A 22,361-nucleotide genomic window follows, 5' to 3' on the forward strand; every position below is an offset into this window, starting at 1 on the left:
CATTGATTTGACGTATTAATTCACTAAACATTGATANACGNTCCATCNCTTTCTACTCACTCGCCGGCGCTCTCACGGACCATACTTCAGTTCTCGCGCACCACAAGTTGGAAACCACTGAATGAACATTAGCCGAACAGAAAACAGAGCAACAATTTATTTAAGCATGACATTGCGAGAAAATTACATACACTAATAACATTACTTCAATTTCTGCTTTAATACAACAGCTCCTTTTGTGTGATACCTTTCTACTGTTGCTAAGGACAGTGTATTTCTCACCAATTCTTGAGTTTGCGGAGATGCATTTTCAAGGAGATGCAGAAGTATGAAACATCCCTTATTACATGCGAGCTGAAATTAATATTCGCATGAATAACGAAAGGAAAAAATTCGCATAAATAACGAAAGGAAAAGCAACAAATCTTTGCTACAGATGTAGTTAATCTGGAACTAGGAAACATGAAAATGCCTACGCCTAAAAGCGCTAACTTTTTGAGGAAATTTTTCAAGAATGTACGCTTCAATTTTTATTACTAATGCGATAAAAATTTCTTAAAATTGAAACATATATTCCTACTGCTAACTTATGAACTGGATAATAGCTGAAGGAATTTGAGAATAAAAATTACCCAAGATGATAATTGATTTCTAGACCGTTTCACAATAAAATCACCGAGCTTGATATCAAATTTACAATCACTTTTTAGCAATTTAGAAATTACAAAATGTGCTTGGGGATGTTCAACTGGATGAAGTTGTCCTTCGTCACATGGTATAAATTCTCGGCTGCATAGTGATGCAATTGCATCATAACAGGCTGCACGATCTTCCATGCTCACTTTCCGATCGAAAAAATCCAAATCAGCTGAAACAGTTGAATTTTCGAGGCAAGAAAACACATTTGAAGTCGTTCTGGAAACCTTTGTACAGTAAAAAGAAATTTTCATCGTTGTGCATTTGTAAGAAGGCACATGGAGCGAGTTGGTTCCATTGCAACTTCCCTCTTTCTCTCTTCTGCTTTCTTTGAGATGCTTAGCTGTCAGTAAATATTTCGATTTTGAAAAGCAGTTCAAACGATTAGCAAAATTACTACACATTAAACGTACTTGGAGCCTCCAGCATATCCAAAATAAGTAATGATGCGTGGCTTTCAAAAAGTAAAGCATCCATGTTTGCTGCGAAATAGTTGCAAAATGGCTTCTGAATATATGAAAATAACTCTCCGTAACGTATCTTGGAATCCTTTTTGCTGTATGGATTCCCGTCTCCCTGAAACATTCAAATTCTAAGGACCATAATTAAAAGTAAATATTTCACAGAAAAAAACAGCTGCGAAACTTAAGAAATAAACGGAAAAATCTTTCAGTTATAAATTCCTAACAATTCACTATGCTGTTAAGTTATTGAGGTAAGTTCGGAATGATGACGGCATCAATTAATTATGAACTAACCGCTTTATAAATTGCAACTTGTGATGCTGAACAAAAGCGAGGATCTCTTGGATGAATTAAATGATGCATAACTTTTACACCATAATTACTTTTAACAATCTCGCCAATGTTATTCAACAGCTCCTGGAAAGCTAGTATCATTAAACCATTTTTTTTAGAGCAGTTAAACTGATTATAAAAAAGCAAACAATTAACTTCTTGCTCTTATCCTTTCTCCTACTTATGATCAAGCATTGATTCAAATTAATTACACACCGACTTTTTCTCTCCATTGTTCCAGATTTTTATAAGAGGATTAAATTATGAAAGCTTAGAAAAAAAAGTCAACCTTTATAAGACATCTATCAATTAGTACCGTATCATCCACAGTATCGAAAACAGCAATCAAAAAACGATGCGCAAACTCCTCCATGCAAGTTTTCGTTATCAACCCTTTGAAGTTTTTCAACATTATCTATAATGAGCGCTTGATTCCTTGACTGGAAATAGAAAAAACTGTCTCATTTAAACTGAAAAATAGAAAAAGTTTCCATGGTTACATGCCCTAAACCTCTTCTTTAAAAAAAGAAAAAAAGACAAGCAACCTTTCTCGTCTTCGCAGAGCTATTCCACAAACATTTCATTGCGACGCGCACGCCATCACTTGTGTGGACGATCTAAAACATGAAGATTTTCTTCAAAAACCTGTATCATAATTTTCTATAATTTCTTTAGAATTTTTCGAATATTGCGTAATCTTTTTTCCTCTTTCTCATCCTCACTTTATTACCCCTCGTTTTTCCCTTATTCAAAATAATATATTTACATATGCCTATAAACTGAAGTGACAAATGCTTATAAACTGAAGTCACCTGAGGTATGCATAGTTTTAGTGAATCAATCATCTCTTCTAACTGTTTGCTGTCGGCAAATTCGAAAAAATCACTCAACAAACGATGCGTCAAACTTAACTTTATTTGAGGCCTAAAAATGAACAAACATGATTTATAACCGATGAACTTCCGAACTGTTCAGCAAAAAAATTAAATCAGAAAGAGCAAAATTCAAATGAAGTAAATTTGATGTCTTAGCTTAAACTGCCAAATTAATAATTACTTGTCCACAATATCAATGAGGATGCTTTGAAGATATTTGACAACTGATGATTTTCTGTTCGGACAGTCGTCTATTATTTCTTTCAGTGTGCGTACTCTATTATCAACAGCCTAAAAACACACTGGGAATTCGCATTTCAGAGCACATTAATTTCAAAGATTAAATCAAATTTCCATTGAAAAATGACTTCTAATTATTTGAATCATTTATCTACAAAAACGAGAAAAGTTGCGAACTAGTGACCTTGAAAGAGGCAAAATCTACTCCGAAAAATTCAATAATAATGTTATATCGCTGTTGTGCATTTGCATAATCATTGTAGGCTGACTCTAAAACTTGTGCTGCTGATGACACGCGTAACAACGACACACAGTGACCTCGAAACGCATCAAATATTGCTTGACGTTGTGTCACAGATCTAAATCAAAACATTTCAGTACTGAAAATGAAATGATTTCATATGAAGATTAGCTCCTTTAATGTACATTAAAATATTAGAAAGGAAATTAATAGGCTCAGGTTTCCAGTATCGTCAATAATATCAAAAGTAAAAAAATACAAGTAAAAAAGGTCAGGTATGTTTGCGCTTCCACAAAACTATTTTCAGAAGAGATTACTGATTCATCTCGAAGCTATTGTGGGACTACTTGAATATGAGTTTGAAAAAGTTGGGTGTTTGCAAGGAAAAAAGACTTTAGTTAATTGAAATCCAAATTCCTGAAATGTGTACATTTTCAAACTTTCACAAAGGCTCAATTTATGCTTTCGCTTTAAATAAGCATAAGTTATAAGTGAATTATCTTAAATGACTAAGAAACTCTTCATATTCTTCATTCTAATGAGATGTCTCGTCGTTAATGTAATAAATTTATCAAACATAAGAATTTACTAGAAGCATACCCATGTTTAAGCATTTTTATAACGAAAAAACGAGCATATTTTGACTTTGCCATACTGATGATCTCTGATACAAGCTCTTCAAAAAGTGCATTTCGTACATCGCTCCCTCCATTTGTTACCATGCATTCCACAACTCGGCACGCGTCATGCGCAAATATTAATTCCTTCACTTTCCCCTCCACTATTCCAAAAATTTCGGTGGCCACTTTCTTTCGCTCAGTCTCATTCGTTTTTCCACTATAATATTGGCTTGACTGCAGCACCAAATGCTTACAATTTTTTAAATACATTATCCAAAATAAACTGAGACAACAGATTCCCAGACAACAGATCAGAAATAAAATCATATAGAAGTAAACCAAAAAAAGACTACCAGCGTAATTTCTCCCACAGATGTTTGCATTGAAGTACAAGGTCAAAATGTGGCTTGTGTTTCTTCCGTAACTCTCGAATATACATTTTGCGTTCTTTTTTCGGCATACTCAACAACTTTTGTTTCACTTTCCGCGTTACCTAAAATGTAGTAAGGCATAATTCCAAGCACTTTCTATATAAATCATGATCACGGTGAAAACAATGACAAGATATAATTCTTCTGAGGAAAGAAAAAGGCCTACTTCGCTCAAGAAAATGGGAACTGAAGCTTTCCTACACAATATTCACAAGGCACAAACAATGCTATAACCCAAAACAACAAGAATGATTAAGCTGGTTCAGCATGGATACACTCATGTCCGATACAAACTGAATACACATTTACAAACTTCTAATTTTCTCCTTCCACTCACTGGCCGAATTTTTCCACCACTAATTTTCTGCACTTGTCTTTTTCTTGATTTTTTTGTCTCCTTTCTTTTCGAGATTGGTATAGCAAGTTTTACTGTTGAATCCATGGAGGCCTCCTGCTTTGGTTTTTCTGTTTTTGTGGCCTCATTGTGAGCTTCTCTCATTGTCAAACGCGTAAGCATATTCTCTCGTCCTAAGACTTTGCCTCTAGAGTTTGGAGTTACAAACAAACTTGGTGAATTTTCCGACCCATCTTCTTTCTTCATAATGATACTTCTACCAGGACTAGCTGTTGACGGTGAGATCTGAAATGCGTCCAAATATCATGCATATCCATCAACTACCTGAACCATAGAAACTTTTGTGGTACTTAGTCATCGGAGTACGGCCACAAACCCTTCAGGAATCTTTGCCGATTATTATACAGAGAATTCGTATAATGAACTGTATAATGTAGCTGCGGTTGTCTTTATAAAGCTTATACAACAAACTTTTCAGTAGTTAGCTTCTTCTACTTACTGTTAGCCTCTTCTTTTTGTCAAATACTTTCATCCTTTCCAAATCGGCAGCAAATGATACTCGCTTCTTTTTCGCTTCTGGAAGGTCTGTATTACCCTTCTCACGTCTTTTACGAGTGAACTTTTTGTCCTGCTGTTTACTTTCCACCTGCAACACACTACTTATGAAATGCACTTTCCCATCCTATGCTTCAAAAGCATGCACCAGTTCCTTCTTTGCCTAAAAAACTGCACGTATCCAGAAAAATACAAAATCAATCAAAATTTACAGAGCAGCAAATCAAGTTTCATATGATATATTTCATACGTTTATTTTACTATATGAAAGAGAAAGGGAAAAGGCAGAAGAGCTACCTGCCCATTAGCTTTCATCCAAAGTTTTTCTGTGGGATGCTTGATACCATTCAACATCGATTCCTCCTTGTATTTAACCCCTTTTCTCGAAGCACTTCTCTTCTCTTTCTCTTTCTTTATCTTCATTTATCCGTTTCCCTGAAAAGTAATCAACTATACATACTCCCATCTCGCTTACTTATCACTCCAGCCTTACCAACCCACCTACCCAACATCGACTCTACAGGCGAACATGGTTTGCTTCAAGTAAGACCACCTTACATCACTAAAATTAGCTGGTGATGAAAATACTTATCCCGTCGTCGGTTGATATATGCAATGGGAGAGCTTATGGGCAATAAGAGTGAGGTCTATGACGTGATAAGTATGACTTCAAAACGCTGACGAATCGGAATGTCGCACTGGACGCCAAGTTATGTGGAGGGCCTTTTACGACCCTCAATTTTACCATCGTTGAGGATGTGGCAGTGCTTGTGATGTTACTATTCTCATCTCTGATCCATTGTGCTTATGCTTGTATGCCCAGATCATTCTCACATTTCATCCACCTCTCACTGCGATATAGCATTAAAGTTGATTGGAGTTATTGTCAAATCATTCGTTTTTGGAAATAACAGTAGTTCATTATAATTATTTTCATTTAAAATTTGGTTCAGACATGCGCTAATGATTCGAGGTTATAATTCGTGAAATTTTAATTTCACGCTCCGATGACTTTAAGTGTTTCATTAGTTCAACATATGTGTGAATCTATTCATTTTTAAGTATTTACGACTTTCTAATCAATTCCCGAACTATATTGTATATGCTAATTTTACAATAATTTTGTTTTCAATACTACTAATTTTCGGTGGACCTAACAGTGTATTCATGTAAAGCGGTCAAGGGGGCTTTAGGGCGCTTCGAGAGCCCGGTGAAACTTTTGCCAGCCATCAAATTGAATATAACACTTGAAGATGGAAGTCGGAGTAATTCCACATATTATCCTTACTTCAATGACTTAACAGACCAGTTTGAAACAGTAGACTTGGTGTAAGTTTAAAAAATTGTCTTTGGAGAAATCAGTTTAGCTTTGATTTTATTTGACCTTCTCCAACCTAATTTGGTTTAAGTCAGATTTAGCATGATTAAAATTGAAGACGATTTTATCGAATCTGAAGCGGTTCGAATCTCTCACATTCGCAGATATGCATTAGTACGGAAACAGTCCGGTAATTTTAAAAACACCTGATGCTTTACTTTGATTTTTTAAGTCATAATTTTTGGTATCCTTTGATGCGAAAGATATTTAATTGGAGGAACGAAGAAGTAAAAGAAAATTATGACTGGGAAATGAGATCGTTTCTCACCTTTTATGATTATCCGTGATCGAACTAGTGGTCGAAGTCTACTTCCTTTCTTGAATTTGTTTTCAGTTCTATGTGACAAGTTTTCTGAATTTCAGTATGGCGAATACTGATAAGAGTCAAGTATTGAAACCCCTATTGCTTGGCCTGACGATGATAGTTACTGGATCGGTTAATACTATCGCTGCAAAGTAAATGTCGTTGAAAGATTCATAACTTTAAAATTTAATTTCAAATGTTCCCGTTGCTGTCCAGAATTCCATTCATTTTAATATCAGCTGTCTTATGTATCGTTTCGGCGTGCTGTAATATATTCCAGAGCTGTTAAAATTTCTTTTCTTTTTTGCTTTACTTAACTGTATATATAAATGCTTGACTGGAGTGTTGTTGCTATACAATTAATTAGTAAGATAGCATAAAATAGCAGTAGTGGTAAGTAGGACAATTTCCGCTTATGTTTTTGATAGCTTCTCACACATTGCAGGTGGGCTGATAGCATGAAAGTAGACACCAAACATTTCAATCATCCGTTCGTTCAGGTACATGTTTAAAATTTAAAGTTTGGGTCTTATAAAATTATTTAATTTGGTGAACGATATTTTCCACTTTGCTAGCCGAACTGATCAAAAGAACCGAATTGATTAAATGAACGAATTTACTATTGTTAGTTATAAATGGCGATTCAACACTATTCCAAATTATTATTTTTAAAAGAATTTTATGGAATTTGCCAGAATTAAATTGTAGTATACTATCCATCGCTTATGTGTTACATCTTAAATTTTAAAAATTCTTTTTGGAAAAAGTTTTCAAATTTTAATTTGCCTCATAGAATTGGTTGGATGGGCTTGCATAATTTGTTTCGTTTAGAGTTTTTCTTATTTGTTGAAATAGCATCATGCATATTTTGTTACCATGCATAGAAGTTTAATGGATATTTATTTTCAGGGAATCTGCATGTTTATCGGTGAATTGTCATGTTTATTTGTCTACATCATTGCACGTTACATTCAAAATCACCGTGTTCAGACGTCGCCATATAGTGATGAAGGAAGTGGAAACGGCATACCGTCTCATATTTCAGAACAAAGTTTTCTGAAGTTTAATCCTTGGGTGTTTGCTGTACCAGCATTTTGTGATGTTCTTGCAACTTCGATAATGTATATTGGTTTAAACCTTACGCAAGCTTCATCATTCCAAATGTTAAGAGGTTGGTTCCTCAATGTTGTTTTGTCTAATCCTTCGCTTAGGTTTCTCCTTCCATTATGTTTACCGTTTGTAATTTATTACTTACTTCAGTTCTAAGGACTTTAAAACGTGTGTTTTGTGATCCTTGTGTTATTGTTTCTTGTATTATTGTTAAAGTGCCTCATATTAAAGTGTTATTCTTCCTCGCTTTTGTTACTTTAATGAAATTGCAAAGAAATTATTTCTCTATGTCAAATCTGTTTTATTTCAGGCGCTGTCATAATATTCACTGGTCTGTTTTCGGTTGCTTTCTTAGGATCATATCTACAAGGTTTTCGTTGGTTAGGTATGGGCTTTATTACTCTTGGTCTCATTATCGTCGGAGTGAGTGATATTATCTTCGATGAAAACTCTAAACGTGATGTCAATGGAATTATTACAGGTTTGGTTCATTATTTAGAGAAGGAAAGATTAACAAATTTTGAGAAATAAATGGATTTATTGACCTTTTTTTTCGCTGTAAGCCCAAGTTTATTTACAAATCATATTATAAAAAAAAAACTAGTATCAAGATCAAAATACAGTGTTGATAATTTCTCATTTTTGCTTGTTCTATATATGTGACTTTAACGAACTTGCATTTTCCTGGGATGTTTTTTGGTATTTGGTATAAATTATCGTTATGTCATTACTGTCTACACAATCATGTCAACACTGTAACTGGCTTGCGAATTTTAAAAATAATTGTAAAGAGTGTGTGCTGAAGTAAGCTCGAATAGTGGAGTTTGAGATGAATAAATCTGTCATTTTCATTTGCGTGTACCAAGTTTGGAACATTTTGTATAATATATTTAATCAACTAGAAAATACTGAGTAGTTTTGATATGTGATTCTATTAATCAAATACATACATTGAGACGATTAAATGCTGATGTAATGTAATATTTAAAAATATTTTCCTGCTACTGTTTCCCTGCATCAAAATTTTGGAAATATCTGAGTCTGTATATACCAAGCTACATCCTGTTTTTAAGAAATCACGACTGATGCATGATTTGACTTGCAATCTTTCTGACTATACATTTTTTTAGGCGATTTGCTAATCATTATTGCTCAGATTATAGTAGCGATTCAGATGATCGTTGAACAAAAAATCGTTACTGAATTTGATGCACCACCTTTACTTGTTGTTGGTTTGGAAGGTTTGTTATTTGGATGCTGATTTTTGCTTGAAATTTTTATGCCATATGATTTCTGATTTTGGATTGTGTTGATTGGATCTTAATTATGCATGTGTAAATAAGCAAATGCATAGTTTTTTCTCTTGCCTGAAGGTAAACCAGTTGCTAAACCAGTTGTTGTAGGTCTCTTCGGCTTAGCGATTTTGACATTTTTACTGTTCCCAATGTATTACATAAAAGTTCCATTCATTTTTTCCACAAATCCTTATCATCGACTGGAGGATATATTCGATGCATTTCGAGAAATGAAAAGTAATCCGTGGATTGGATGTGCGTTGCTGCTTACTATGATTAGGTCAGTTGCAGTAATTATTCAGTTTAGTTTCTGAAGATAAATTAATCAAGGAATTATTAAATTAGTCGATAGCAGGAAGCATATTTTTGTGCAGTAGACAAGGTTATTTTCATTATTGTTTTAATAAATCTGCTGATATGCTGCTTCACTGGAATATAATGGTCTGCATATCCTATGCGCTATTTAGCATCAAAATTTTAATTTCATTTAGTAATATTTCTGACTAAATAGAAACCGCAAGCCAGTGATCGTTACAAAAAAAAAAAAAATACCTTTTCGGGATTTCTACGCAAATTCATATGATTTTTTTCGCTTCCACTCTTCGATTTGTAGCCTTTACTCCAGCAATACCAGAATACATATGTCACTGATTTATCATTTTGGTCGTTTGTTTCCTACAATCTCCCTTATCTGTTGACAGTTTTTTCTAGCATTGCATTTTTCAATTTTACTGGTATTTCTGTCACTAAGCAATTGTCAGCAACGACAAGGATGGTGCTTGACAGCGTTCGAATTCTGTTAATTTGGCTGGTATCAATTCCACTTTTTGGTGAACATTTCATTCCTCTGCAGGTACATGGATTATACAATGCTTTTCCGTTAATATTAATTTCATTGAGAGATGAATAGGAACAGAAGCGTTCATGTATTATCTTTATTCATTGCGTTTTTGCAGCTACTCGGGTTTGCACTGCTCATTCTTGGAATGCTTGTTTATAATGACATTTTTTTTGGACCTTACTTACGCCAAAAAGTAAGTTTTTGTTTTTTGTTTAAAAAGAACTATCAATTTTACGAAAATTGAAAAACATATTCGATTAGAGCTTGATCTTTCAAAATTTTTGTTTAGCAGTTTGACCTGTCGAATTTTTGCCGTCACAAGTCTTTAATTTGCATTGCTTTATTATAGGGAATTATTAACATATTTGCTAATTTCTTCATAGATTCTCGATTTAAGAGGAAGTGCAAGATAATTTTATTTCGAAATATTTTCTGTTTTTAGATATTGCCTCTTGTCAGGAATAATCATTTGGCCGGTTGCTGTATGTCATTTTGGGAAGTCGACTTGGTTACTGCTGGTTGTAGTCCACTAGTTGAAGATAGTAACGAATAATGAAGCGGCCTTTCCTTTAGTTTATTGTTAGATAATTTATGAAATATTCGAAGTATTTGCGATTTGAAACTTCTAGTTTTTGAAATTTTTTTTCCGTAAATTTTTCCATACGGCACATTGATTTTTTCCAGATGTCCTTTTCTCCAAATTTCGCAAAGGAAATAATTTTTTATATTTCTTGAAAAATTACATTTTTTACCGTATACTAAATTTGTTTTTTGCTTGCATTATATCATTTTCCATATTATTTACTGATTTGTCAGTCATCCCAAATGCCTGTAACAATTCTTGTTATTTGTTTGCTCGAAGAAATATTCCGAAGTCATTCATTTCTTGTCCTCTCCAGTTCGTTATATAGTCCTTGCTTTGACAACGTTCAAATTTACTGTAAATTAGAATTCGTTTTTAAATTAAGTTAACAATTTTTGTAGGTGAATTCTGCACATCTTATAGTAATGACATTGTATAAATAGTTGCACTTCAACCAGCAACACTCATAATTTTTTAGTTGTGGCATAATATTATGCACTGTGATTCTATTTTTATACGTCAGTTTTCATGAAGCTAATTGCTATATCTTTGGGTGGGACACCGTCAAATTATTTCTGGAAATTATTTTCTTTTTTCTTTCTGAAAATGAAATTGTGCACTTTAAAGTACATTGTACATTGTTACGTCTCACAAGAAGTTTGACATGTATGTTATCACTCGGAGAAAAAGCTATCAAACTTAATGTTTGATTTCCGATATTAGTATGGTTCTTTACCAGTGTTTTCTCCATCAATTTTCCGAACTTTTTCTGATTATCATTCTAATGAGTTGAGGATTTTAGTATCTCGTAGCATGACAAATTAGTTGTTACTAGCTATACGTCAATTTATTAAACTACTGCTGAGCTGAGGAGCCATCTTTGATGATTGAAAATCCATGCAATAAATGAGAGGTTGATCCTACAACTATGTACTTGGTGACAGTAGTTTTGTTGCTTTTTCGTGACTCTTTGCTTATTATTTCTTCGTAGTTGTTAATCGAAGTGTTACTCAGGGTGACGATTTTGTCCCCTTTGCCTTCCTGAATATGAGTTTTGATTTCGTATCCAGCATAGCAGAAATGTAGAATATTTAGTGAGTTTTGATGGTTCATTTGTTCATTTTTTTAATTCAAGATATTTTGTGAAGTTAGAAGTTTGATGAACACGTTTCATAATCCCCCTAAGTCTTATTTCTGTCCAAATGTATTTTATCGAGAGAAGTGTACCAATTTTTCCGATTTTCTCACATTATTGCTCGAGTAACATTACTGGGGAATTTGTCCTTTCCAATAGACGATGTATTTAAAGATATAAGACTTGTTAGCTGTATGAACCAGCAGTTTGCCAAAATTATCTATCACTAAATGTAAATTATATTTGAAAAACTTGGTGTGGAGGTTATGATCAAGAGACTTGATGTCTGCTGTGAAATAATCTTTCTGGGAAATAATCCTCCTATTGATTATCTTGTTTACTAATATCGAAAATCAAACCACTCAATATTTGTATGCTTGTGACAGCGACTCAGTGGGTTTGTGGAACACCTCGAAATAAGGGTTTGTGAAACACCTCGAAAATTTGTGGAACACCATGCCTCAATAAAGCCTAAAAACTACTTGAAGCCATACGAAACAACTGTGTTATTCAGAATGGTCTGACGGCGAACAAGCATTTTGTGGAAGCATATGTGGATGTTTTATGTGCTTGTATGTAGTATTTTATAGAAAGCGACTGTTTACTCAACTTTAGTCCAGCGTTGGTTCATCAAGTGACATTGTCGTGTGACTTCCAGATTTGCATAGGATTCAGGAATCATCCCTCACTGCTGCATTAACGTCATACATTGCTTAAAATATTTTTGTAACGTTTTTATATATTATATATTCTAAGTATTTCGTAGTCCATTCTTCACTGCATTTCTTATATTGTTGTTAACTCTTTTAACACTGCATTCTTAATTTTTCAAGTGCATTATGTAATACATGAATGCAACGATTCAAATGACAATATAAATAGTGTGCGGATCATAATAGATATGGGTTGTGTCAGTACCGCTATCTCATAGTAGTTTCATCTAAATACGGGTTAGATCTTATCAATTTCTATCCTTGGGTCATGTTAAAATTTTAATAGAAGTATCGATAGAAAGTTAAGTTTGTTTAGGGATCACGTACTACGGATAGACCATTTAATAGCGTGATAAAATGAAGGACTAATGTATAGCTTCCTAATAAGGAAAAGTAAAAGTAAAATTTGCTGTCCTCTTCCAAAGAAATTTTTTCCATAAAATTATCGTTTTTATTTTTTTTCATAATTTTCCGTAAAATTTTCCATAAAACTTCCTCCAAAGGGATTTTCATAAAATTATCCAGTGCCTTAATATGAGAGTGAACGCTATTTGCTACGATCCGGTACATAAGATTAGTTTTTACTATAAAAAGATGAAATTCATTTTAGGATTTACACTAGTGTACCCTTTCATATGTTACTTCAGAGTTATGGAGCTGTGATTTATTCGTAAATAATGTAACACATGAAGGAAAATAACACTAACTTCATTTACTACGGTATATATGGCAAATGCTGCAGTTCTAATTTTTTAACTGTAATTAATGGCTATCTGTGTTACTATTCAGAATTCCTGCTTACATTTGCAGAAGTATTTTTGAAAGGATGTTCTGGAAGTTTAGAATAATTCGAATTTGCTGTTTCATAACATCTGCTTGATATCGCATTGTATAACGTAAATAGGAAATTTTTTCTCAAATATTGCTAATGAATGACAGCTCATTAGGAAAAACTTATTGCATGCGATTTAATAATATGTCGACACGAAGAAGTAATCGTTAGTGGTTCACTCTGCTTATTCGTTTTTTTTACATTTATAAGCTACAAAAATGAAACATACGATATTCAATGTATTGTGCAAGCAAAACAGTGTACTTTATGTTTCAGTTCATTTGACTGAAACATGGTTTGTATATCGAAGGATATCAAAGGTATTTTAAGTGGATAGGACTGATTTTTTAGTACTTGGGAAACAGAATCCCGCTCATTTTTGACAAATTAAGGAGCTTAATACAATTCAATAGTCTCTTACTTCCCTGTCCAGTATCTGTGATGGGAACGTTAAGAATTGTGGATTGTTGATTCTTTAAACATTTCGTTCCCAGAATTCTCCATGGTCAAAATGTCTAGTTTTTAGTATTTGTAAGTTTCGTTTCTATGTTCCTGTTTGAAATCATCTTGTTTCAGTCGTGAAAAGGCTCCATGTTACATGTAACTGACTCATCGATGAAAAGATTTGTGTATGAGATATGGCGTGACGAGAATCCGGCAGCAATGCTACTCCAGAAACTTGTCAAGAACAAGAAATCTATTGTCATTGATTATTCTTCCCCAAATATTGCCAAACAATTTCATGTTGGCAATTTCAGGTCATTTCTGGAATTTCTTTTAATAAGGAAGCATTTTTGGATATTTCCACTTGGTCTTTATCTACACTTAGCAGTTTATGACAACTCATGTGCGAACTATATAGCAGGAAATTCCATCATTATTTTGTTATCTAGGAGAAATTTTAGTTAGAAATTAGAAAATTTTAGCTACTTTTTGTTAATGTAGTGAACACAGTATGATATTATAAATGTTGAATTTCTACACTTTCTTAGGTAATGTAAAGAACAAAGATTAATCTGCGAATTATTGCTATAAGCTGGCTTCAGTTGGGAGCGAACAGTAATCCAAAGTTGCTGATTTCATTATGGTTCATTAATTTTAGTAATGGCTGTAGATTGTTCGTTTGCCTTTCAATACTATTGAAAATATTTTTTGAGCACTTTTTTTCCAAATATTTTTGTTGTTTTTATTTACAGATCCACAGTTATTGGGCGCTATATCGATACAATAAATAGAGCTGCTGGCAATAAAGTTATGTCTATCAACTACATCGGTGACTGGGGATTGCAGTTTGCACTGATTGCTGCTTATTGGCCCATGATGAAACCCTCTCAAGAGGTATACTTATTTCACTTTACCTATTTTTTATTATTCGTTGTACAAGAATGACCAGAAGGGTCTTTTTTCAGGAATGGTCTGCGTGGAACACCATGCAAAGGCTCACTCTATTAGCTAAATGCTATGTTGAAGCGAACAAATCAGCTGAGCGTTCTAACAGTTTTCTACAAAGAGCTCACGATATTCTCGCCAGCATGGAAAACTCGCTGTTAACTGCTGGCACCAGTGAGCATTTATCATTCTGGCAAAGTGCAAGGCAGTTATCGCATGAACAGTTGCATCGTTTTTATAGGTATAGCAATATTATACTATGGCTGTATCTAGGGTACTTTAAGAGAAATGTGACGTAATCCGACTGGCTTTCACTTGTTCTACTCTTCCCAATAATTATCTTAATATCTTCCAATTGTCATTGTGGAGACTATATATCATAGAATCTTACTATTCTCAGACTTTATACACCATTTGTCATAAAATAACACTATTAGTAGTTAAAAAAGGCTATAAGATATCGGAGACCAAAGTATTGCTACATTAATAAGAGATTTAAATGAGTGACACCCTATACTGAAACTGGAATATAGTTTGCGGATTTCTGGTTATTTGTTATATTTAGAGTTATAAGTCTTATTGATAACCGATAATTTCTGATTCAAATATCATTACGAATGAAAAAGTTCCAGACGTATCAACTTATCAATGGATGTGGAATATTTTGAGTCCGATTTTGTTGTTTCTGCTCATCAATTAATTGATCGTATGTTACGAGAAGGACAAGCCGAAAACGGTGGTAATGGTGCTATTTCGGTCAGATGCAAGGAATTGGATAAGCCTATCATTATCAGAAGGCCCAATAACACTACTCTTTATTTGTCCAGGTAACTACTAATTTTTTCTTCTGACTGTAAAATCCCATTAGTAATGTGTTGAAATTGATAATCACCCAATTTTTGTAAATTGGTGGAATTTATTTTATTGTGGATGCAAACTGTGGTAGAGTAACTTTCTGACTTCCAATTTCTAAAGTTTAGGGATTTAGCTTCGGCTTTGTTACGGGAGCAGCTATACGCAGCGGATGAGTATTTGTATGTGGTTGATCATGCACAGCGACAACATTTTAACAACTTGAAGTACCTTTTGAATGCCATGGGACGGAACGACATTGGTGATAAAATACAACATGTCTCATTTGGACGCGTAAAGGGCCTTTCTACCAGGTGGTGCTATTTAAAACTTTTATTCTTACTTTGCTAAACCTTATAAGCAGAGTGTTTCTTGTTAATTTTAGTTTGTTATTGCTTGAGAATAATTCGTTGCTCCAGTCTGTAAATTATTCTAGAAGACTTGGCTTTCCTGTTTGCACAGATTTTTACAGACTAGGAGAAGTTGAATTGGTAAGTAAAATATTGGATCATGGTTTGGAGCTTGCAAAATCTTTTATTACCAAATCTAAAACAATGAAAATTGGCCAGGATGAAATTTCTCGTAAGTTCATTTTTAGCTACATTTATTCCTTGATGATGTAATTATACAGCAGTTGATAGCTTAGCATTTGACAGGCTGTTGAAATGTAATAAATATTAAGGAAATAGCTCCGATATAATGTATTTTTAAGAAGTCGCAGCTAATTTATCACTTGGAACAATGATAATCGATGATCTCAAGAGAGCACGATCCACCGATTACTCATTCTCATTCGACAAGGCATTTCAAATGAATCAAAATAATGCGCTTCTTCTACAGGTACAGTTCCATTTATAAATCCTTCGAAGATTGAACTAGCTCTACCTCACTGTGCTTTCATTTTTTACTTTTACGATATGTACCGCAGCAGATCCTTTGATTAAGTACTCTTCCCGTAATGCATAATGCTTCTGTTGATATTAGCAATGTTTAAAAATATGCCTTTTATCGATGATACCTAAGTTTTGGTGGCCAAATGTACTTCATCAAGAATGCTAAGATTTGGTGGCCAAATGATGAACGCTTATCTTTTTTACAGCTTTAACTTGCACATTGTTGATTCCAGACGAAACACAGCCGACTAATGTCAATCGAGGAACGGAATCACACCTTAAAGCAGGACCTGATGGAGAGATTTGAGGGGGATTTCGAAACGAATGAAGCGAGTTGGCGTCTTTTGAAACAGTTCAAAGCATTTCCTGATGTTCTGTACGCTAGCTACCAAGAAATGGAACCCTGTCGGTTAACCGTGTACTTACTGCAGTTGGCAAACATTGTGGGCTTCGCTTCCTGTATTCTTCGGATATCAAGTGAACCAATAGAGGTTGCAATACCACGCCTTTTATTGTTATCAACTGCGCGAAAAATTCTGAATAGTGGGATGCGTCTATTGGGTATGGAGCCACTGAAGAAAATGTGATTGCGAATATATCTACAAACTTTGGTTGTGTATCATAAAATCTCTTTTCATTTCGTTTTCATGCTCTGAACTTCTTAAAATAAATGTTTAAATACCATTATATATGTAAACAGGATAATAGCGCGAATGAAGATCTGAACTGATATGATTTGAATCCATAACTCAATGGGTTTTAAATAACCGAAAATTTTTGCACTGAGATATGACACTATCTAAACGCTTACGAAATTGTGGAAGAACTTTGAAGGTTTGTTCTTCAAAATTATTTTTAACAATGAAAATCATTTCTCTCTATTACCTTGAGCATTTCAACTTTTAAATTCATACCTTTGTCCAGCAAAACAATATGAATTCTGAACAGCTTTTCGTAATTTAGCATCATATTTTAACATGTGTATCAAACAGTTAAAGTTCTTCATGTTGATCAATAAGAGTGGTAGGATCTGGGCATGCAGCAGGGGAACGCAAAGTGAAAAGATATTCACATTTGCTTGGTTCTGATGCTCCTACTAACTGCGTCTCCTCTCCACATTCAGTGACTACTTTTGTGGATCGGTCCGGTCCATTCCAGCACGGTGTGCCTTTCTCGTAGCTTTGCAATGTATATTTGTTTGGTTCAGTTCCAATCCAACCACTCCATTTGCTGCAATAAGAAGTTTAACCGGAAATTCTGCAAAAATCCCAATTTTTGATGTCATTTCACGAAAAGTGTTTCAAATCGCCATATATATACATTCGAAAAGTCTAAAGCTGGATAGTCGTATATAGTTCGGAAGTCTAAAATCGGGTAACAGTATCAAAATTTGGAAATTGATTACAGTCGACACTATAATTGCAAATTACAAGGCGACTGATTATTGTTTAAAAAATTAATAACCAACTACCGATTACGCAGTATTTTCAACATACCCTAAATCAGTATCGATAGCGCTATTTTTACCCTTCTGCACAGCTTTGTCAAATAAACACAATTTATAAGTATATTCATTTTCATCCATTTCAAAACATTTCCCTTTCAGCGAGGCCCAAGCCATATCGGTTCCAAAATCATCACCATCATACTGTTCAGAATCTCTGAAAAGATTTCATATCAAATTTACTTCTGGAACAAAATGTTCTGCCACCACAAAAGTCTACTAGTTTACCACACATACTTGTTCAAATATTCTACCTAACTTATCGCCACTTGTTCCCTATTGCTTTTTTTTACCCTCGTCATTCACTTTTTTGTTTTTTCCTCTAGTTTTATCTATTATGTTATTATATGTTTCCAAGAGTAAATTATTACTTGATTGACAATTCGAGATCTGTACAGAGTTTATCAACATCATCATATTCCTTCTTTGCATTCTCTGCCTCTGAAAGAGCAATGTGATGAAGCAAAATCCAAATTTTCAAACCTAATTTTTACATGTAAGGTCGCCTTTGATAGCTACTAAGTAAAAATTGACAAAATACAAAACCTTTTACTATTGCTTGCGTTTCTTTATCGAACGCTGGCCGATTTAAATCGATATTTGGAATTCGAGGGATTTTCACGTCAATACTTTCACTTTCATTCGATTTGATTTCCCGTAGTGTATCGATTCCATTACTATCTGGTAGCTCTGGAATTTCTTATATATCGAAGCACTTTCATTGATACGGTGGAAAGGATAAATGCATTAGTACAGTTCTGCATAGACTTTTTAATTTCTTAAAAGATTATGATTCCTAAACAACAAATCCCTGATCTGTCCGGTTTTGTTTTGGAGGTATATGCATCTCCAGTAAATCCAAATCTCAATATCATAGAAACTTTTGAAGGATACTAGTATTTTCTAAACAAATTGGATCACGTGAACATCTCTAACAATTATCATATTCTGCCTCATTCTGGATTACTGGTAAAGCATAGCGAACCTTCTGAATATTATTTGAATTGTTTAATACCTCTTTCCAGCAACTCACTCTACCAATTAGCCTATTTTCGAAATGTTCTCCACCTTTGTTTTAACTGTTTTTCGGCTTCAAACGACAATTTGTTCTCAATAATGAAGAAGTGGAGTTAAATTCTATTGGTATAAGCAAAGTAGACTGACGTTCGTTTTCGTCTATTTCTGTCGCGATTTCGCTTGGTTTTTCAAAAAGACTGCGTATATTTTCGTAAACATTTTCCGAAAAAAGTTCGAAGCTACACTCTTCTACTCCATCAGGTAAGATATGCTAAAATCGATTGATTTACTTAAAAACCCAATGAAAAGAGTGAAAGAGAACTTTTCATGTTTTATGAACCTAAGATTTCCTCCTTTCAGTCAATTCTTTGCATCCTATGCTTATGCTATCAAATTTCAGTGATGAAAAAAACAAATTAGAGAGATCAATATCCCATATTTCCTCAAAAACAATGAAAAAAAACTGCGAAAAATTAGTATTAACAAAAATGAACCTTGATCTCGTCATCAGAAACAGCCCCATCCCCATTTATATCAAACTCCTTCGCCAATTTCAGTTCTTCCAAAGTAATCCTGAAATGTTATTGAATTGATGCTCTTACTCCAAATTTCTAACAATAAAAGTTGGTATCCAAAAAAAACCATTTATACCTTGCAAAAGCTTTTGTAAACTACTGTATGAATTTCCATTCATATAATGAAAATAAAATCCTTACTTCCCATCTTTATTTGAGTCGAATGCAGTGAATAGTATTTGCACGTACTCTTGCTTAAGTCTTTGCTTTTCTTCTGCAATGCAAATTAATTTGGAAACAAAACTGTACTGCGTTATAACAACTCTTGCCACACGAAATTTTAGGTACAGTGATTTACGAGGTGTCAAAGTACCACTATCTATTCTTGCAGACTAGATCTATTCCTTACCATTTATAATTCACTATCTTCTATTTCTCAAGGAACTGAGTGACGATAGCAAGGATTTACTCTTATGTTTAAAATGAAATCCACGTTCAGAAATTTACAGAATTTGCTGTGTTACGACTCTGTATAACTAAATTCATAAAAATTGTTCCCAGAAAAAAGGTCATTCCCTCTTTCTATCCATTTAAAAGAACAACAAAACATTATCTCAGATTAATTAACTTTAATCAGAACTGAATTACCCTCCCAAGTCTCTTCATGCTTTTTCTTCGCTTCTTCAGCCAGACTGGCTTTCTCATCCATTTTTGTTCGGGCATCGGCCCTCAGCTTTATTATTTCATCCAACTCCTTTTTCAAAGACTTTAACTTTTCTAATTTTTCATTTTTCAGCTGCTGACCTGCTGCAACCAATTCTACCCGCTTCACAAAACCCTGAAAATTTCCTGATTTATACTCATTACTGATAATTGCTGAGGAGAACCACTACAGTAACAATGTCGTGTCTTATAGAAAAATCAAAGGAAAATCAGGTTTAACGGTTAGCCAGTGATTTCTAAATAAGAAAGTTGAAATTTCGATAGAGGATAATACCATACTACAATCTATCAAGATTGGCACCACATGAAACAAGTCACCTGAAGATATTAGCAGTCATTCGTGAGATCAAATGAATAAAGGGCGAAAGATGGTAAACCTGATATTCAACAAAATTATTGTTGCTGAATTACCTGCTTAACTAATTCAGTTTTTTGACGTATTTCTTCTCGATACTTCGCCCCCAATTCATTGCAGATATCAGCACAATCAACTCCACTATCCCACTCATCACTCCCATCACAGCAATCTAAATAAAGTTGCTGAAAGAAAAATGTTTTGCCATCCAGAAATAAAGCAGTTCTTTTTGCAGTTGACAAAACTGACCTCAGTCATCAAATATTCGAAAATTTCAACAGAGTTCGAGAAATTTCCAAATTATATACATTTGAAATCATTGATTTAATTCCGGAATAAATCATGCTTTACAGAAATGTGAGAGGAAATTCTTGCTGCAATAAAACTAATAAGAAAGAAATGAAAAGCAAGACTTTGGAAGTGAGGAAGTTGAGTACAGCTGCACAGCTGTTACAAATTCCCAGGTGACTGCTACCGTCAATATGCTTATACTATCTTAGTGATAATTTTTTTCTATAACTTTTTTTTATAAATTCAGTAAAGATTAACTAACCGCATATTTGATCATTCACTCGATTTGATGGTAAATCGTCAGGCTTAAAACCGCGATTCAAACAATGAAATTTGGCATTGGGACATGCAGACGTTCCTGAATTAAAATATCACGATGCCATTTTTCAGATTCCAAAACATCGGTTAACTAACTGCCGCTATTTGTAATAAAAAAAAGAACAAACAAAAAACTTGACACCTTCAGCTACCATAACAAGAACTTTGCATTTTTGCATATATTATTTGGAATAAATTTTGTCAATTTGTCGGTGATTTTATCATGCCATAAAAAAAGGAGATGAATATTAAACTCAAAGCAAGGTTGCGATATTACGACCTTTCTGAAAGTAATGAAGTACTGCAAATTCGAAAGCATGGAACAGTGTTAACTGGATTTCAGTTCTGGATAGTGAATTCTCAGTAAGCCGGTGGTTAAAGAAAATGAGAAGGAAAAAAGCATCAGTATACAGACCTGGCTCATCGCTTCCATCAGGACAATCGCAATAATCATCATTAACTTGCGAAAATGGAATTGACTTGGAGTTGTCTACACATGCAAATGTTTCACCGGTTGCATAGAACGGCCCACCTTAATAGATCCTTCACGATTATTCATTCATCATTTCTTATGAATTTGTCAGTTCTATTTTCCTTAACTTTTTCAAGATATCGGAAATGTAACATTCTGGCGATGGAATGTCACATTTCTCATCTCCGGACTCATACCTGATTGCTTTCATTTTAGTTCAGTACGTTTATTTAAAATTCATCATTACTAGCTGACTATGCGTAGTAAAAACACCAACGTGCGAATGGAACTCCACGAGGTCGACTGCCATATCCACTAGGTTTCGGTTTCCGTCCAGTCTTCCTCAACAGCCTAATACTTATATTCGATTCAACGATGGCAATGAAAAAGTTCATAATACATAAATTGGCCAAAGTAAGCATCATTGTTGAGCTATAAAAAGAAAATGTTAACATAGGTATACCAGGAAGAGAGGTTTGAGGGATAATGATGTTAATTGGCTGACTCCAACTCTTTTATTACACGTCGAACTTGAAGTGATATTAGCTAACAGTACCTTAACCAATGAACGATAATTGATATACGTTCTAACACATTGTCCCTTCCATTTAACGGAAACAGACAGGATGTAAGCGAAAAGCGGAGAACGGGGGGAGTCCTGAAAGCACCATATAATACAGATTGCTATAACAAACCATACACAACGACAGCCAACTCATTTTCACAGTTCACACATAATACTGTCACTCGAAACGACCTTTATCAATTTGACACGTCAACTCGCCCTATCCATTCGCGTTATTGAAGCGTATCGTTCTCTTATATCTTATGATCTGTACTTCTCTTCAGCAATTACATCTCTCTCACAGCTCTCAATCGTCAGGAAAAAAGTCTGCAGTACTTTTTCCACAATTTCTCATCCGTTCGTTATCCAGTTGTGTTCATATGCTACCTTATTGGAATTCTACGGCTTTTCTTCGATGTAATGTAGCCATTAAAGCTTAGATCGTGAAGTGATCAAGGAGTTCAAA

At 34.1% G+C, this 22,361-nt stretch overlaps 4 protein-coding genes across 4 annotated transcripts in view; 2 read left to right on the forward strand and 2 right to left on the reverse strand.

Annotated features, from left to right (window-relative positions):
• LOAG_17082 (pumilio domain-containing protein 12) overlaps positions 1 to 5,251 on the reverse strand; it is a 5,803-nt gene extending 552 nt beyond the window's left edge. The window contains exons 1-13 of the mRNA XM_020449742.1: positions 5,108 to 5,251; positions 4,755 to 4,901; positions 4,214 to 4,540; positions 3,823 to 3,962; positions 3,450 to 3,686; positions 2,793 to 2,967; positions 2,550 to 2,659; positions 2,306 to 2,417; positions 2,039 to 2,110; positions 1,783 to 1,908; positions 1,455 to 1,577; positions 1,110 to 1,272; positions 633 to 868 (exon numbers count right to left, since the gene is read on the reverse strand). Coding sequence (XP_020306705.1) covers positions 633 to 868; positions 1,110 to 1,272; positions 1,455 to 1,577; positions 1,783 to 1,908; positions 2,039 to 2,110; positions 2,306 to 2,417; positions 2,550 to 2,659; positions 2,793 to 2,967; positions 3,450 to 3,686; positions 3,823 to 3,962; positions 4,214 to 4,540; positions 4,755 to 4,901; positions 5,108 to 5,233 — 2,094 coding nt within the window. The 5' untranslated portion in view covers positions 5,234 to 5,251. The remainder of the gene's footprint in view (positions 1 to 632; positions 869 to 1,109; positions 1,273 to 1,454; positions 1,578 to 1,782; positions 1,909 to 2,038; positions 2,111 to 2,305; positions 2,418 to 2,549; positions 2,660 to 2,792; positions 2,968 to 3,449; positions 3,687 to 3,822; positions 3,963 to 4,213; positions 4,541 to 4,754; positions 4,902 to 5,107) is intronic.
• Positions 5,252 to 6,543: 1,292 nt separating this feature from the next.
• Positions 6,544 to 10,301, forward strand: LOAG_02297 (hypothetical protein). Its single transcript, XM_003137835.2, has 9 exons — positions 6,544 to 6,644; positions 6,938 to 6,992; positions 7,402 to 7,663; positions 7,913 to 8,083; positions 8,733 to 8,843; positions 9,006 to 9,177; positions 9,609 to 9,750; positions 9,854 to 9,931; positions 10,181 to 10,301. The coding sequence occupies exons 1-9, from the start codon at positions 6,553 to 6,555 to the stop codon at positions 10,289 to 10,291; spliced, it is 1,194 nt and encodes a 397-aa protein (XP_003137883.1). The 5' UTR covers positions 6,544 to 6,552; the 3' UTR covers positions 10,292 to 10,301.
• Positions 10,302 to 13,343: 3,042 nt separating this feature from the next.
• Positions 13,344 to 16,819, forward strand: LOAG_02298 (hypothetical protein). The gene is made up of 8 exons (XM_003137836.2): positions 13,344 to 13,759; positions 14,198 to 14,339; positions 14,411 to 14,631; positions 15,023 to 15,217; positions 15,371 to 15,556; positions 15,715 to 15,824; positions 15,955 to 16,082; positions 16,369 to 16,819. The coding sequence occupies exons 1-8, from the start codon at positions 13,593 to 13,595 to the stop codon at positions 16,720 to 16,722; spliced, it is 1,503 nt and encodes a 500-aa protein (XP_003137884.1). The 5' UTR covers positions 13,344 to 13,592; the 3' UTR covers positions 16,723 to 16,819.
• A 99-nt stretch (positions 16,820 to 16,918) lies between these two features.
• LOAG_02299 (hypothetical protein) lies at positions 16,919 to 21,768 on the reverse strand. The gene is made up of 12 exons (XM_003137837.2): positions 21,608 to 21,768; positions 21,274 to 21,390; positions 20,803 to 20,898; positions 20,306 to 20,421; positions 19,820 to 20,009; positions 19,373 to 19,445; positions 19,151 to 19,229; positions 18,804 to 18,927; positions 18,186 to 18,329; positions 18,011 to 18,080; positions 17,632 to 17,796; positions 16,919 to 17,365 (listed from the first exon to the last, which is right to left on the reverse strand). The coding sequence occupies exons 1-12, from the start codon at positions 21,753 to 21,755 to the stop codon at positions 17,128 to 17,130; spliced, it is 1,560 nt and encodes a 519-aa protein (XP_003137885.1). The 5' UTR covers positions 21,756 to 21,768; the 3' UTR covers positions 16,919 to 17,127.
• Between the last annotated feature and the right edge of the window lie 593 nt (positions 21,769 to 22,361).

This window comes from Loa loa (assembly GCF_000183805.2).
Source record: "Loa loa unplaced genomic scaffold supercont3.38, whole genome shotgun sequence".
NCBI classification, from domain to species: domain Eukaryota; kingdom Metazoa; phylum Nematoda; class Chromadorea; order Rhabditida; family Onchocercidae; genus Loa; species Loa loa.

What these genes read in the sequence shown, in the direction of transcription:
- LOAG_02297 (XM_003137835.2), top strand. Translation starts at nt 6,553, where the DNA reads ATGGCGAATACTGATAAGAGTCAAGTATTGAAACCCCTATTGCTTGGC. An exon ending in TGTCAATGGAATTATTACAG is followed by an intron (nt 8,084 to 8,732) that starts GTTTGGTTCATT and finishes ACATTTTTTTAG; the next exon opens with GCGATTTGCTAATCATTATT. An exon ending in ACTTGTTGTTGGTTTGGAAG is followed by an intron (nt 8,844 to 9,005) that starts GTTTGTTATTTG and finishes CAGTTGTTGTAG; the next exon opens with GTCTCTTCGGCTTAGCGATT.
- LOAG_02298 (XM_003137836.2), top strand. Translation starts at nt 13,593, where the DNA reads ATGTTACATGTAACTGACTCATCGATGAAAAGATTTGTGTATGAGATA. An exon ending in TTTCATGTTGGCAATTTCAG is followed by an intron (nt 13,760 to 14,197) that starts GTCATTTCTGGA and finishes TTTTATTTACAG; the next exon opens with ATCCACAGTTATTGGGCGCT. An exon ending in ATAATGCGCTTCTTCTACAG is followed by an intron (nt 16,083 to 16,368) that starts GTACAGTTCCAT and finishes TGTTGATTCCAG; the next exon opens with ACGAAACACAGCCGACTAAT.
- LOAG_02299 (XM_003137837.2), bottom strand. Translation starts at nt 21,755, where the DNA reads ATGATGCTTACTTTGGCCAATTTATGTATTATGAACTTTTTCATTGCC. An exon ending in AGTGAATGATCAAATATGCG is followed by an intron (nt 20,422 to 20,802) that starts GTTAGTTAATCT and finishes AACTTTATTTAG; the next exon opens with ATTGCTGTGATGGGAGTGAT. An exon ending in AGAAATAGACGAAAACGAAC is followed by an intron (nt 18,330 to 18,803) that starts GTCAGTCTACTT and finishes AAGAAATTCCAG; the next exon opens with AGCTACCAGATAGTAATGGA.